This window comes from Melozone crissalis, unplaced genomic scaffold, assembly GCF_028551555.1.
Source record: "Melozone crissalis strain CALT ecotype California unplaced genomic scaffold, PUWL_Pcris_2 ptg000018l_1, whole genome shotgun sequence".
In the NCBI taxonomy this organism is placed as follows: Eukaryota; Metazoa; Chordata; class Aves; order Passeriformes; family Passerellidae; genus Melozone; species Melozone crissalis.
Genome location: NW_026535796.1, coordinates 17,778,580 through 17,792,450, shown reverse-complemented (window position 1 = coordinate 17,792,450; position 13,871 = coordinate 17,778,580). Strand labels below are relative to the sequence as shown.

Below are 13,871 nucleotides of genomic sequence, written 5' to 3'. Positions count from 1 at the left end.
TCTTTAAATAGCATTGATTATTCAGCTCCCTTTTTCTTCCGAGACATAATAAAATTTTTGCAAAAATGTAAGGTAATTCTGTTCTGTAAGATGAGACTTGCTCCAGGGTTTCCTATTTTCTCTAGAATAAATTTTATAAAATACAACTGCATGTCTCACATATTGTGTCACTTTGGAGATATTCGTAGTAAATATCCTGATTTAATATTTATAAAAGATGGAAGAATACTTAGTATTTATCAAGCAATTCTAAATTTTAATACCGTAGGTGAAAGTAATTTTCTTTTATCATTTCTGATTTGCTTATAACTTGTTCTTTTGTTATGTGGGCCAGGGTATCAGCAAATTAAATATTATGAAAAATTTATAAAACTTACTGACTCAAAATCATATCCCTCCCAGGTCTTTTGTGACTCACTGAAGAGTCTGTCAATCTGTTCTATCAGATATATCATGTTTCTTTATTCCATTAACCATTTACTGCTTATAGAATGAAGTAATCTCTGCTTAAAAACATAACCCACGACAAAATTACTAAAAGTTTTCTTATTTCTGACAAGCATGAAGCATGTACTTCAGAATGAAATGTCATCCATAAAATGATAGAATCACCTGGAACTGGGAATACATGGATTACTACTGGGAGTTCTTCTCTTTTCACCTCTGAAAAAACACTTCTGGTGAATTTATGGATGATAATGTTCCTCTCTTTATGATCCTTTCCAATTTTGTTAAAGCTAAAGTCAGAACTTGTATCAGAGAGATTTTAGACTTTTTGAGAAGGGTGAGCTTTAGCAGACTCAAGATTCTTTCATGTTCTGGCTGTTTCTTTCCTTCACTTACCAATAACTTTGACTGTGATATCAGCCTTATCTTCTCCAACTGGATTCTTAAGTATAACTCTGTAAACTCCCTCATCCTCTTTTTCTGCCCCTTCAATAATGAAGACACAATGGTCTTCATGCATCTCCACACGGACTCTGCCTTCAGATTCAAACAGGAGCTGTGGGCAGTGAAAAGGACAGATAAAATCATTGCAAATTGTGCCAGGGACAGCCTGATGAGTCTGTAAGGTGGTGAAAAACTAAAAATCATTGAATATTGCAATAATTATTGAAAAGCTGTAAAATGTTTCAAGTTCTTTTTGTATGTGGAAGAGAGAAAATATAGACCGGTTGGCTAATATAAATATCATTTGGGAAAATTGGATCTGGAAGTCTGCAGGTTGTTGGGATTCACCACTAATAACACAAACTCAGTTATCTTTCAAAGAAGTTACTGGGTACTTCCAAAACTTCCTACTTGGGACAGCTGCTAACATCACTGTGAAGAGTTTCATGGATAACAGTTGGTTACTGTATAAATCAAACCAAGGTTCTTGTAACTGTTAATGGCATCAGTGTGATTTCTGCCACTCAATGGCCACAATTGAGTTGTACATGTGTAATGCTCTCCTTTTTTCCTTATGTGCCTGTGTATCTTTAGATTTAGAGCAGGAACCACTAGAAAGAATCCATGCCCAAATACTGATTAGTGCAGCAGGATCCTAACCCTGAGAATGGTTTATTGCTGTATAATAAATGTAAAATATTTTTTACTCTATCAAGAGAGAAATAATTTATGTGAAAAATGAAAGTTGCTGCAAAGTGAGTCCGGTTTCACTTCTTTATAGTCCATCCACTCTCTTGACCCATTGTCATCTTCCCATGTGTCGTGTAAGATTTTGTTCTAGTTATTATTGGAGCTTACAGGTTACTGAGGGGAAAGAATCACCACAAATAAATCTAAACGAGTTTTCAAATAACTGCTTTGATTCCCTGTAACCCAGTCTCCATGTGATGGTGATTAGAAAGGTTTTCTCAATCAGCTTCTTACTCTTAAATTATTCACCAGATCTCTTGAGCCCAGTAGGGGTCTGGTAATTAATTACCACTGTGAGGCAGGATAGTGGGCCTGATGTACTGTTTCACTTTTAATATCTACTGACTTAAATGTTATTTCCTTTTGAGTATGACCTTATACCTGGAAAACTAAGAACATTTGTGTGTGGTTGCATAAATAATAAGGAACTTACCTTATTATCGGTATTTAAATCACTGCTATTTTCTGAGGGAGTCATGGAATCATCACTGTTTCGAAGCAGGTCGTTTCTCTAGATAAGCAAAGAAACGACAGAAAGTCAGCTAAGGCTGAGCAGAGCAGTAAAGCTGTTTCTGCAAGACAGACAAGAGTCTGTTGGGGGGGGTGAATATGGAGGTGGGAGAAAAGCAAAGTTAGGCAGCAAGCAGACCTGGGAAGGAAATCTTCCAAAACCAAAGTAAAAAGCAGAAATGGAAGAAAAGGTATCAGGATGCAGTGAATTAAGGGAAGGATAAGTCAGCTAACTCAGAATTGCTGCTTAGCAAAGGAAGAAGAATGACATTCCTGCAGTATTATTGTAACTGGCTGTGTGCTCTCGTACTAGTTACTCTATATGTGTAAGTACAAAAATAAGGATTACTTCTTTCTGTAACAGTGGGATAGTAAATTGATGTAAATATTTTGACACTCAGAAATAATCAGGTCTGTAACACTCGTTGAACAACATCTTTTGAGGCTGTGCTACTCTTTGTTTGGAATTTCATTAGTAAATATATTTTACACAACCTTCAATCAGGACTGGCTGCTTTTCCTCATGTATTGAGACCTGCCACCTCATAAGTAATGCTGTACAAAGATTGTCTGATACTCAGTCATCATTTTATCACAGAAACTCCTGTATAGAAGAGTCAATTTCTTGGCTTTTTAAAAATTTGTTTCCATACTAATTCTGCATTGAAGGAAAAAGTTCTGAGTGCTATTAGATATGCTAACCTGAGCAAGAATGCAGCATAATAATGAAGAAATAGGAGATTAGGGGAATTAACATAATTGGCAATATTGTTTTTTCTGTATCTACACATATGGATGTGTAATGATGCTGTAGAATGTTATGCAAAATATTTCTGTTTTGTGCTAGTTATAGCTCAAGAGCCCACAGATGGTGAGGGGTGGGGATATTTTGAGATACCCAGAAAGGAAGCTCACTTAACATTTTAAGTCTAGCTTCTAAATTCTTTCTCTGATGTTTTGTAATCACTTTGATAAGATAAATAGCAAAGTTCCTCTATTTTTATTATATGAAATTCAGTTTTTTGCCACTAGTCTGCTAAGATGACATTTACTTCACAAATGGTAGGATCGTTGATAAAGAGTAAAAAAAGAAGCTGCCACCTCCAGAAAATGTTCGTTCTATCAGGTGAAGGTGATGGGGATGACTCATAATTTATTTATTTTTCTCTGAGGTAGGAAGAGAATAAATATGTCTGGTATCCTTCTATCTGCATCTACATATGTCTCCTCGTATATAGTCAGCTTCTTCTTTTGGACTAAAAAAACGGGGAACAGTTCATAAAAAGGAACAGTTCAGGATGAATCACAAAGCCAGCTATGTCCCAAGCAGCTGCAGTTCATGTATTTAGGTTTTTTTCTCTTGAAGTTTAAAAACATAAAATTGAAAGTAATATGAAAATACTTGTAAGTAACCATAAACCAAAGTAATATTTGAGAAGGAAAAATAAATTTGTAACTGTGACTTGCCTCAGACGCTGTGTCAGGTTGCACATTACCTTGTTCACTTTCTGCCAGATGACAGTGGGCGTTGGATCTCCTGATACAGGAACATCCAACCTCAGTTTGTTCCCAGCCACCACGACAATAGTGTCAGGGGATTGGCCCAGACAGTCAAGGTGGATTTTCGGGGGTTCTAGTGAAGATAGAGAAGATAAGTTTTAAATATAGTTTGAGTAATCTGAATGGAAAATGAAAAAAAAAAAAGAATATTCATGCATTAAATAAAAAAAATTCTGCTTACTTTGCTATTGAAAACATTCTTTCTTGCATATAAATAATGACTGCTGTTCTTACCTTCTCTTGGTACAAAATCTATCTTGACCTCTGAGGGGGGAAAGAAAAGAGGAGACAGGGAAGAAGAAATAGATCAGAAAACAGAATTTACATAGCATCTGCACAAACAAAGTAATTTAAAAACTGATTGAAACTTCATAATGCATATTAATCAGCAGATTTATACAATAAATTAAAAAACAAGTTCTGTAAACCCATGTGATAATGGTAATGCAAAATAACAGGGAAAAGCAATGTGTCTACGTTGAGGTATCAGAAAAGAGATTGGCATTCTCTTGCCTGGTATAACCATTTTATCCCTGTGGAATTCCCATTACATGTTCTAAAATAACTTACCCAAAAACTGAAGCTTGGCAGAAAGGTTATAAGCAAATCCTTGAGGAATGAAGGAATAATCAGCCTCGTCCTCTGGTGTTACATCCTCAATAGTTAGCTTATGGATTCTGGAAACATGAACAAATACATTGCACTCCCTTCCCTTGCCTCCCCAGGAGAAACAGGGCTATCTCGAGAGAGAAGGTGCAGGCCTAGGATACTAACAGAAATTATTATTTCTTCTTCCCATGCCATGACACAAGGCAACAACCACCAGGGCTGTAGTCTGCTCTGCTTTCAGTATTAAATCCAATCCTATTAAAGCCAGTACATTGTCTATGAAAGGATTTTTTTTTGCCAAGGTAGATAGTTTGAAAAGACGTAGCATTTTCCTTGCTCTAGTCCAGTCCTTTGCCATTACAAGGGCAGTTGTAACGCTGCTGACTGGTTTCATTTGATCCAATTGTGAAACAGTAACTCTGACTAAACAAACTGAAAAGTGATTTTCCATCCCTGTATTATTTTAAGTTCAAAACAGAATACAGAAAAGAGTACCAGGAAAGACTTCACCTGATATTTAATGCTGAATCTTCTTGGTCTCCATTTCCATTAGTAGCTAGACTGCTAGGAAACTTGAGTGCAGAATTACAAACTGTATATGTTAATATGAATGCTAATTTTTCTGTAGGGTTTACTCACATGTACTATCTTAACACTACTGTTAGATTTAAAGTTCTCAACAATGTGTTTTGCATACCAAAACACCATGTAATACTAATGAAAACTAAGATTTACTTTTGCTGATGCACTGCTGAAGTCATATATAGAAAATGCACCAACTCAGAAAGACTGCAGACTTGCCAAATCAAGTCTGTCACTAAATGTTGGTTGCATATGAAAAGCTTCTAAACTTTTTACCTGTTAGCTGGAGCCAAGACAAAATCTCTCTTTATATTCTTAACCCCTGAAATAACAATTCTTATGGATGGCACTGCAAATCCCAAGCCTGTATCTGCTTTCTGGAACAAGACTGACCTGCCAATATGGGAGATCTTTATCCTTTCGTCTGGGATCACCTCCTTTCCGTTTTTCAGCCAGATTCCTTTCACGTTTTCATCTGAAACTTCACACTTGAAGACTGCCTGGTCACGTGCCTTCACTGTCAGGTCTGCAATGCTCTGATAAACTTCCAGCTTTTTCTCTGATATTGTGAGAATAATCGATACACACATCAAAAATCAGAATAGCTCTGTAAGTAGATGATGTGGATTTACTGACTAGAAAAGGCAAGGGCTGAGCAAGCAATATGAAGGGAAATAGACAGCCTGCAGGGCTTTAACAGGACTGATAGCTAAGCACCTGTTGTTATCAGACTATCTGCTATATCCGGCACACAGGTCTGAGTTCTCCTCAAAGCCTTTATTATCAAACTCTATGCCCCTTATTGCATCTCCTTTTTCCCTGTCAGGGGGATTATGCTACCATTCTGCACTATCTGGAGAAGGTTACCTTCAGCCTATTCTCATTTTTCAGCTTCTCTGGTTCTGGGACATTCCTTGTGCCTACCTTGCACAATCAGTTCAGCGACTGATGCCCCACCATTGGTCTTCACAGTGTAGTGTCCACTGTCCTCCTTGGTAGACTCATTAATAATGAGATACTGCTTTTTTCCATCTTTCTTGAATCGGTATTTAAATGTTTCTTCTCGTGTCAGTTCAATTCCATCCTTTTCCCTGAAATACCAAATAGTGTTGAGTCATTTTTGCTATGGTTGAAAGAGGAGAGTAAGGATCAGCTTGATGTTACTAGGGATTAGAAGACACAAGGTGAATCCAATCTTTGTAGCATTTCAAGCTGGCAAGAAAGGGGATTGTTGCACAAATGTCAGTGCAACCAGAATGCCTCTATCTTGACCATTAATCTTCCCACAGGTATTTGACTTTTGGTTCAAGAGAATTCACCACAAGTAATTACTTGATTTTTTCTATTTATATGCTACAGATAAATATGAAAATATGTTAAATGCTGTAGGAGATAAAAGGTTGAAAACACACTTCACCAGCAGGAAATTTACTGTCTTAAAAATGGCCATAAATTAAATGGGACTTGATGGGATATTACTTAAAACTCTTAATTTTCCTGATGTGAAATATAATTGTTCTAAATCCATGATTTGTGGGCATCAGCAAAAGGAGAAAATTTTAGGATGGATTCAAATGAATGTGTATTTTGGATTTTGTAGCTCTTTCCATTCAAGGATGCCACAGTATACTTAAGACTTTACTAAATTAAGCTTCACCATCTAGCCCAGGAGGAAATTTAATTATTGTAATTTCCAGTCATCATGAAGGGAAATGCACAGGGAGGACTCGCGCTGTTTAATCAAGGTCATACAAAAATACATAAGGTGTTTCAAGGGTTTCCTGTTCCTAATCCTAAATAACATAAACAGCAAATACTTGTAATTTGTTCAATTTACTAATTTTGCAGCATTACATTTTTTGTTATTACTTGAATATATTTCTATTTGTTACTTGAGTACTGCTCCAGTTTGTAAAAGAAAAAGGCTTTCTCTTTGATAGCTAGTCACATGGAAAACCAAATAGAAAATATGTGTGATTTTAATAGAGTAAAAATATTCTTTCTACTTTTTTGTTATTTCCCTTATTTGTGACTTATTTGTGACCAGTGACTCAGTGACTATTCAGCTTACAGAACAGCAAATTGAAATGCTACTTGGGACTCATTAAAATACTATAGCTCTAATTTCTAAGTAGATATATGCAAGAAAACCTTTTACCTCTATCAGAGTCTGCTAATGTAAATCACAAGATCAAAACTTTAAGCAGAAACAAAGATCCTACAACTTGTGACTTAGATGTTCCTGATGCAACTGCATTTCAGAATACCTACAGGTACTCTGTACATGACTGTTTGTTAGAGCAGAGCTCACTGGAACTCAGAGCTGGTTTAGAGGAGGACTGGCCTCCCTTCCAGGTCACACAGCGGTGCTAGTAAGGGAGGAAGCAGAGGATGCCTTTAACAACTACTTGAAACACAGCACTTGGTATTATTGTCAGGATAATGTTTCCTTTTCTTTCCTCTTCATTACTCTTCAGACAAGAGTCTGAGACAACGTGTAAGATGATCTCTTAGGGCTGTTGTGATTCATGCAAATTAGTTCTGGAACAAGTGCTACAATGCTTTACAGAAACCTTTGCTGAATTGCTGAGAATGGACTTTAATCCCGAAGCTGAGCATGCTGCTGTCACTAAATGCAAAGCCAAGTACACACACTGTGCCTAGACTTTTGGAGCTGAACTTTTAATTTTTTTTTCCATGGTCTATTTTGATACGGTGCTCATGAAAAATATCTGAATGTTCTATTCACCCATTGGTAAAAAAAGTTCTCTTCAAATCTTGACTAAATAATGAAAATAGGCTTTTTGTAATGATTAGTGTCTTAAATCCCTAGGAGGAGAATACTCTCTTTAACTTGTGTTTGCTTTACTGACTGGCACATGGCTGATCCTGTGGATGAGTAGAGAGTTTGCAGAGGGGTATAGTGACAAATAGAGATTGTAAAGCTTGAAACAGAACTCCAGAGAGCATTTAGCTTAAAATAATACTCTGCTGCTGTGAAAAGCAGAAAACCTCTTTAAGGTAATATTACAGGCCTTCCTTTGGCAATTGGAACTATAAAATAGAAGAATCTGCTGCTATTAAAGTGTAAGTGAAGCATTATATAGAGTCATAGAAATGCTGGTTTACAGAACACCACAGGTCAGTGGCCCAGCCTCACATTTGAAGCAGAACTAGTGCAGTAATAGGTAGGTCAGCTGTGGTTTTGTCTTTCCAAGTCCAGAACATCTGCAAGGTCAAATATCTGTTCTCAACTTCACCACTCAATTCCTCTTTGTCTGGAAATGCATTCCTATTTCCTGTTTACATTCTGAGGATTAATTGCTTAATGTCTTCTGAGATATCACTGATGTAGGTGATAATTGGGACACACAGATTTATTGCTATAAATATATATTACCATGGTTTCTTTTGATTTGGAGCTGATAAGATGGTACATCCAGCATTCAGAGATGGAAAAATTAGATCAAAACTATGTATTTTATAATATCTTTTTCTTCAAGTATTATCTTATTTCCAAGACATCTGAAGTTTAGAAAAAACCTGTTCCATGCTAATGCATGAGATGTAATTTGTGAAAGCTTCCTTGGTGATCAAGAGAACATTCTTTTCTGATTGCTCTGAAGACACCTACATGATGAATTCTCCAAGCCTTAGTCTGATGGCTGTGCCTCAGCCTTATTTCTGTCTTGTGCAAGTCACATAATTGCCTTTGTTCATGCGCTTGTGGTTTTATATCCCGGATTTGAAGACTTAAGAACTATAACAGGTGCTCTGAGTTAGTGCCTGTTACTTGGCTTAAACTGTTGATCATTCCCTAATGAGCCATAAAACTGGAACTCTTTCTCCACACTGTTTTTAAAAACCTGTGTTTCAGGTTTTCCCTGGACATTTCTCTCTGTGGTCCAAAATGTTCCCTTTTGTTGCCAAAGAGATTTTGTTGACAGAGTCTCACATAACAAAACCAGTAAGATACAGTGTGAATGTCTAACTGCTCAGTTTTCCATTGCAATGATTTGATGAGTTTCTCTGACCACTTGCTGCATTTCAGACTGAGACAGCTGCTGGTTTGCCCTTGTCACATCAAATGCCCATCCCACAGATAACAGCTCTGTGAGATGTAGGGGAGTTGTTCAAAGGCACAGGATCAAAGTGTGGCAGCTGCACTGTGTTCTGGGAGGGACAGATCTGGTTGTCCCCATCTCTTGTGACCAGGCATCTGCAGTCAGTTCCTGAATAATAGAATCCGTGTCCCTGTGCTTGTGTCTTTAATAGTGTAATGCACACCCTGTGCTAGCTCTTGGACTCCATTTAAATTCTCAGTTCCTTCCTTTGGGGCAGCAGATCATTAGTTGGCACTTTCCAGGAATGTAATGGGCATTGTGGGAATGCTTGATAACCATGTGTCTGAAGCTGTTAACAAGCACAAGGGAATTTCAGCTGGTAGAGAAATGAAGTGAGAATATGAGCCCTGCTTGTCATGCCTGCCCAAGCAGCATGCGCCTTCCAGATTCTGCTCAGCTGGAGTGCCCAAGAAAACAGGATCCATGGTCTAAGTGTTTGTCATCTTAATCTGTCTTGCTGCAGAAGCATAACAACCAGCTTTGCAGGATCACCACAGCAGATGTGTTCCCTCTGTGTCTCAAGAGACACTTCTTTTTTACCTAAGAAAAAATACTTTAGAAACCCAAATGCCTCACTGCAGTTGAGAAGATTTCAAAAAGTACATCAGTCACCACAGTATGGATCTGATTAGTCTGGGCAATACTTAGGCATTACTGAAGTGTAAACACTGAGCAAGAAATTCTAGAGACACTATAAAATATGTATACTTGATCTGGGGTTTTGTGTCATAGTTTTGCTTCTCAGTTCCTCCTCCATATTTGACATATAGGAGGATGGACAATCTTTTGATGAAAACAATTATGTAGGATGTGTTTTCCCTTCTTATTCCACACCTCCTGGTATGTTCCATGGAGGAAGGTGTTTCATGTTGGTTTGGTTTGCTTTGCTTTGCTTTGTTTTTCTCTTCTTTTCCCTTACCATTTCACAGTAGCTCCTTCCTCAGACACTTCACACTCAAATTCCACTCTCTCTCCAACCATCACCATCTGGTCCTCCAGTGGGTGAGTGATCAGGATTGGAGGTTCTGAAAATAAAGAGAATTTTATTAAAACAGTATTCTGAAATAGTGGAGACCAGAGGTAGATTTCACCATTCTCTACTCCACAGGAAGAATCCGTGGACAAATAAATGGTGATGATCTCTGTCTTAGAACTTAACATTTACTATGCCAGACCACCTTATCTGAGTTTCCAAATGACATTTTTCTTGAATTGGAATAAAAATATAGAATTAAATAGTTTTCATCTATATTGTAAATTTCTAAACAGGAGGCATTACTTTTCTGTACTATTTGGTCCACTTGTAGAGCTTGGGCAGATGTTTGTTTTCAGCAGAATCAAATTTTTAAAGTAAGTTTCTAGCGCCGTTGTTGAGAGGTAAATGAGAATTAATGATAACTATCGCTGTTCTGCTTTCTTGGTTGCTCTTAGGCAAAATTTTCCTCAATTTAACTGTAAGAAAAATACCTACTTCAATAGATCTCGGAATTTGTTAATATGTTTGAGAATTTCCTTTCCTGTAAGATAAATCTGTGAGTAGAGAAGATGACAGTAATTCAATGCTAAATGTATAAGGAGATCTCTTTCCTTTTGCTACCATTGCTCACCTTTTACAAATAATTCTGTGAAGCTCTTCTCATCCCCTACCACACATTCATATGCTGCATCGTCAGCCAGGGAGCAGTGGTTTATGGTCAGTATTCTCTTATTCCCAACAGCCTCAAAAATATATCTGAAAAGAGAACCTAAATGTAATTATCAGAGAAAAGCCCTTCTAGACCCAGACACTGTTTTCTCCTGCCTGGAAGAAAAAGATTCCTCCTCTTTTTCTGATATCAGTGGCAAGATTTGTAAGGACTGAAGCCCAACAGGCCTGTCCTGGTGCAGTGAACAGCAGCAGTGTTTGAAAAACTAGCATAGGAAATTGTGGGGAATCTTCCTTCAAGTGTGAGATGTGATCCTGTGAATGATTTTGGATGCTGTCCTAAGATCTAGCATGACTGCCATTAAAAACGGCTTCAGCACAAAATCACTGGAAATTTGTTTTACATACAAGTTACACTGAGGTATATCCCAGATCAGGAGAATGTACATTTGTACCCATCAAGAGCAGAATATAATCTCAGGACTTACTTGCTAAGTTGGTAGATGAGGGCATCCAGTCCCACATGTAGATATATAGAGCAGAGGGAAGAAAAAAGAAAAAGTTATGGCAACAGCACACTGCCCCGGAGCCATAGCACTACATAGAGTCTTTCTCAGCCCCTATTTCTCCCTGTTTATTCCTTTCTTTCTAAGAAAAGCTAGATTTTTCACTTTGTCCAAGCTGTAGCTCATTCCATTTTGGATTTCTCATATTTCTAATTTACCTGCCACTCACTTGGATCTCCTGTCCATTCTTCAGCCATTTCACATCAGCATCTGGATTGGCAACTTCAACCATTAATTTAATCTTTTGCCCCTTGTCTACTTGGTAAGCTGGATCCAGTTTCTTGAGGAATGCTATGATAAAGAATGATTAAAAAAAAAAAACCCTTATCATTTTTGTGCTTGTGTTTTTTTCATTCTGGGTCATGAAACAAATCTTTATTCCCTTTCATGTTGTTTACCATAATCTTAAACGTTCCCCAATTTCTGCATCCCTGTTTGAATTTTTACCCTTTCTGTCTGTTCTTCATCCTGTACTGTTTTTCCTTAATGTAGGATGACAGGCATGTGTTACAAACCAAAATAAGCAAAGTAGAATATTCTAAATAAGATGTGAATATGTACTTCAACATATCCTAGTTACATCTGTTCATATGGGAAAATTATACTTGGTCTTCTCAGTACTGATGAATGAAGGCTGTTTGCCTTCTCTGTTTCAGACTTTTTAAGAAGTCAGTTACAATTAGGCAATTAATACTTGACAGGAAAGGTTCAAGAATTTCAAAGGTATCATACCTATGAAAATGAAATTGTTCAAATATATCACTGTTGCCTGACATACTGACTAACTGGGGTGGAGAGCAAGTAGGGGATGTTGTTTTATGTTCAGGGACATATTAGGGGCCAATCTTGTGGAAGTGGTGAAGTGAGGGTGTTTATTATGTCCAGGGTTTCAGAGCAAGGTACCTCAGGATGTTGGACATAGCTGCAATCTTTGGTAATCAGTATTTCATGTGTAAACACTGGGTAATAACTGGGACAGGAAATTACTATTTCTCATGGTCTTGTATCTTGCTGCTGTAAAGAAGATATGAACACTATATTTGGAAGAAAAGCATCTCACCAACCTGTGCTTTTTTTCTCTTCCTTCTTTATGCGTTTGAGGCGTTTCAGCATCCCACGCAAATCTGTGATACCATACTGGAAAGCAATTTTCTCATATTCCGTAGGAGGAGCTTTCCTCAGGATATCCCAGACATCAACATCAGATTGTGATTCAGATTTTCCTTCACCTCTGCAGAAAGGGATTAGAGTTTCTGAGTGCTACTATTAAGAGTATTTAAAGAAATCTGTAGGGTTGGCAGCTACATATTGTCTTGATGAAGCCATTTCTTAAAAAAATAATTAACAGTCTAACTTTTTACTATATTATTATGTAAAATAATGAAATAAAACTGGTGCCTCATTTTAATTTTATTTTTATATATAGGGATTAAAATTGAATTCTATCCTGAAGGGTTTATTTCTAACAACCAAAATGAATACATTTTAACTTCCTTCAATGATTGGTAATGGAAACATAAGAAAGCTTATTTTCTTGTCATGGTCAATGGACAAAACATGGAACGTGGCAAAGCAAGGAGTTGAATGATATGCTGGTAACATCTTAGAAAGAAGGCACTTGGTTTATGTTTGTAAGTGGCATATCCTTTTCTACTCAGGACAATTTTCATCTTTACTAAAAAGAATCACAGGTTATTAAGATGATTATCATCTGTTGTGAAGAAAATTGTTGTCTGTAGTAATGTATAAAACATAAAGAGACTGGTGAGTAGTGGCAAACAAGTGAACTGCTTTACAGTGAACTGCTTATTTTATATTTTAGCCAAAGAACTAGTGATTATGAAAGAATGAATGCTTGGTTTAGTAAAACTAGGGGAAAATTTGGCTGTCTGGTTTTGGGAGAGGTGTTGTTTTTTATCTGCCATCATATCTTTGTTTGAAGATCATAAATAGAAAAAGAGGTTGGCATGACCTTACCGGTTGGAAGGGCGCAGGAAGCTGCTGTGCTCCAGAAGGACGCCAAGAACCGGGTGGGAAAACACGCAGCATCCCAGTGGGCAAGAAAAGGGCATCATGTGTTAGTACAAAAGAGCCATGAACCTCATCTTCACCCTTAGCAGAGCATGCCTGTGCTTCAGTAGCAGGGAGATGGAGGAATTCATGCAAATGCTCTGAAATGGGCTTGAGGAAAATGTTGATCCATACTGAAATCAAACTTGCTCCCACACTTTGCACGTACAGGTCCACTGTGGGATTTATCTGCGAAGTGCAAGCACTTCTGTTTATTCCTACTTATGGCTGATCACCTTCCAGGGAAACAAATAACTCTGCTTCGCCCTGCCATCATGGCATTTTTGCCTGTCATAGTTTGCATTTTGGTAAATAGAGAAATTATAGAAGAAGTAACATTTTAAAAAAAAGTTTAAATTAAAAAATTCTTAGAAGAAAGAATTTCCTGTAACTTGTTTCTAACTATCACCTGCACCAAGCAGATTCTGGTGCAGCAGAACACACCCTTATAATAAAGTCATGTTCAGAGGTAAACGCCATCAAGAAGACAAGTTAGGCAACAGATGATGCATAAGAGAGAAAAGTGGAATGTTATTGGGTGTATTTCTATTTTTTGCAGGAAAA

General features: G+C 37.3%; 1 protein-coding gene across 1 annotated transcript in view; it reads right to left on the bottom strand.

Annotated features, from left to right (window-relative positions):
• The window catches only part of MYBPC3 (myosin binding protein C3), a 59,082-nt gene that overhangs the window by 23,341 nt on the left and 21,870 nt on the right, over positions 1–13,871 (bottom strand). Inside the window, exons 10-22 of the mRNA XM_054275567.1 lie at positions 13,215–13,238; positions 12,302–12,468; positions 11,396–11,528; positions 11,160–11,162; positions 10,634–10,758; positions 9,946–10,051; positions 5,827–5,993; positions 5,296–5,461; positions 4,282–4,388; positions 3,946–3,975; positions 3,648–3,784; positions 2,075–2,152; positions 844–1,003 (exon numbers count right to left, since the gene is read on the bottom strand). Coding sequence (XP_054131542.1) covers positions 844–1,003; positions 2,075–2,152; positions 3,648–3,784; positions 3,946–3,975; positions 4,282–4,388; positions 5,296–5,461; positions 5,827–5,993; positions 9,946–10,051; positions 10,634–10,758; positions 11,160–11,162; positions 11,396–11,528; positions 12,302–12,468; positions 13,215–13,238 — 1,403 coding nt within the window. The remainder of the gene's footprint in view (positions 1–843; positions 1,004–2,074; positions 2,153–3,647; positions 3,785–3,945; positions 3,976–4,281; positions 4,389–5,295; positions 5,462–5,826; positions 5,994–9,945; positions 10,052–10,633; positions 10,759–11,159; positions 11,163–11,395; positions 11,529–12,301; positions 12,469–13,214; positions 13,239–13,871) is intronic.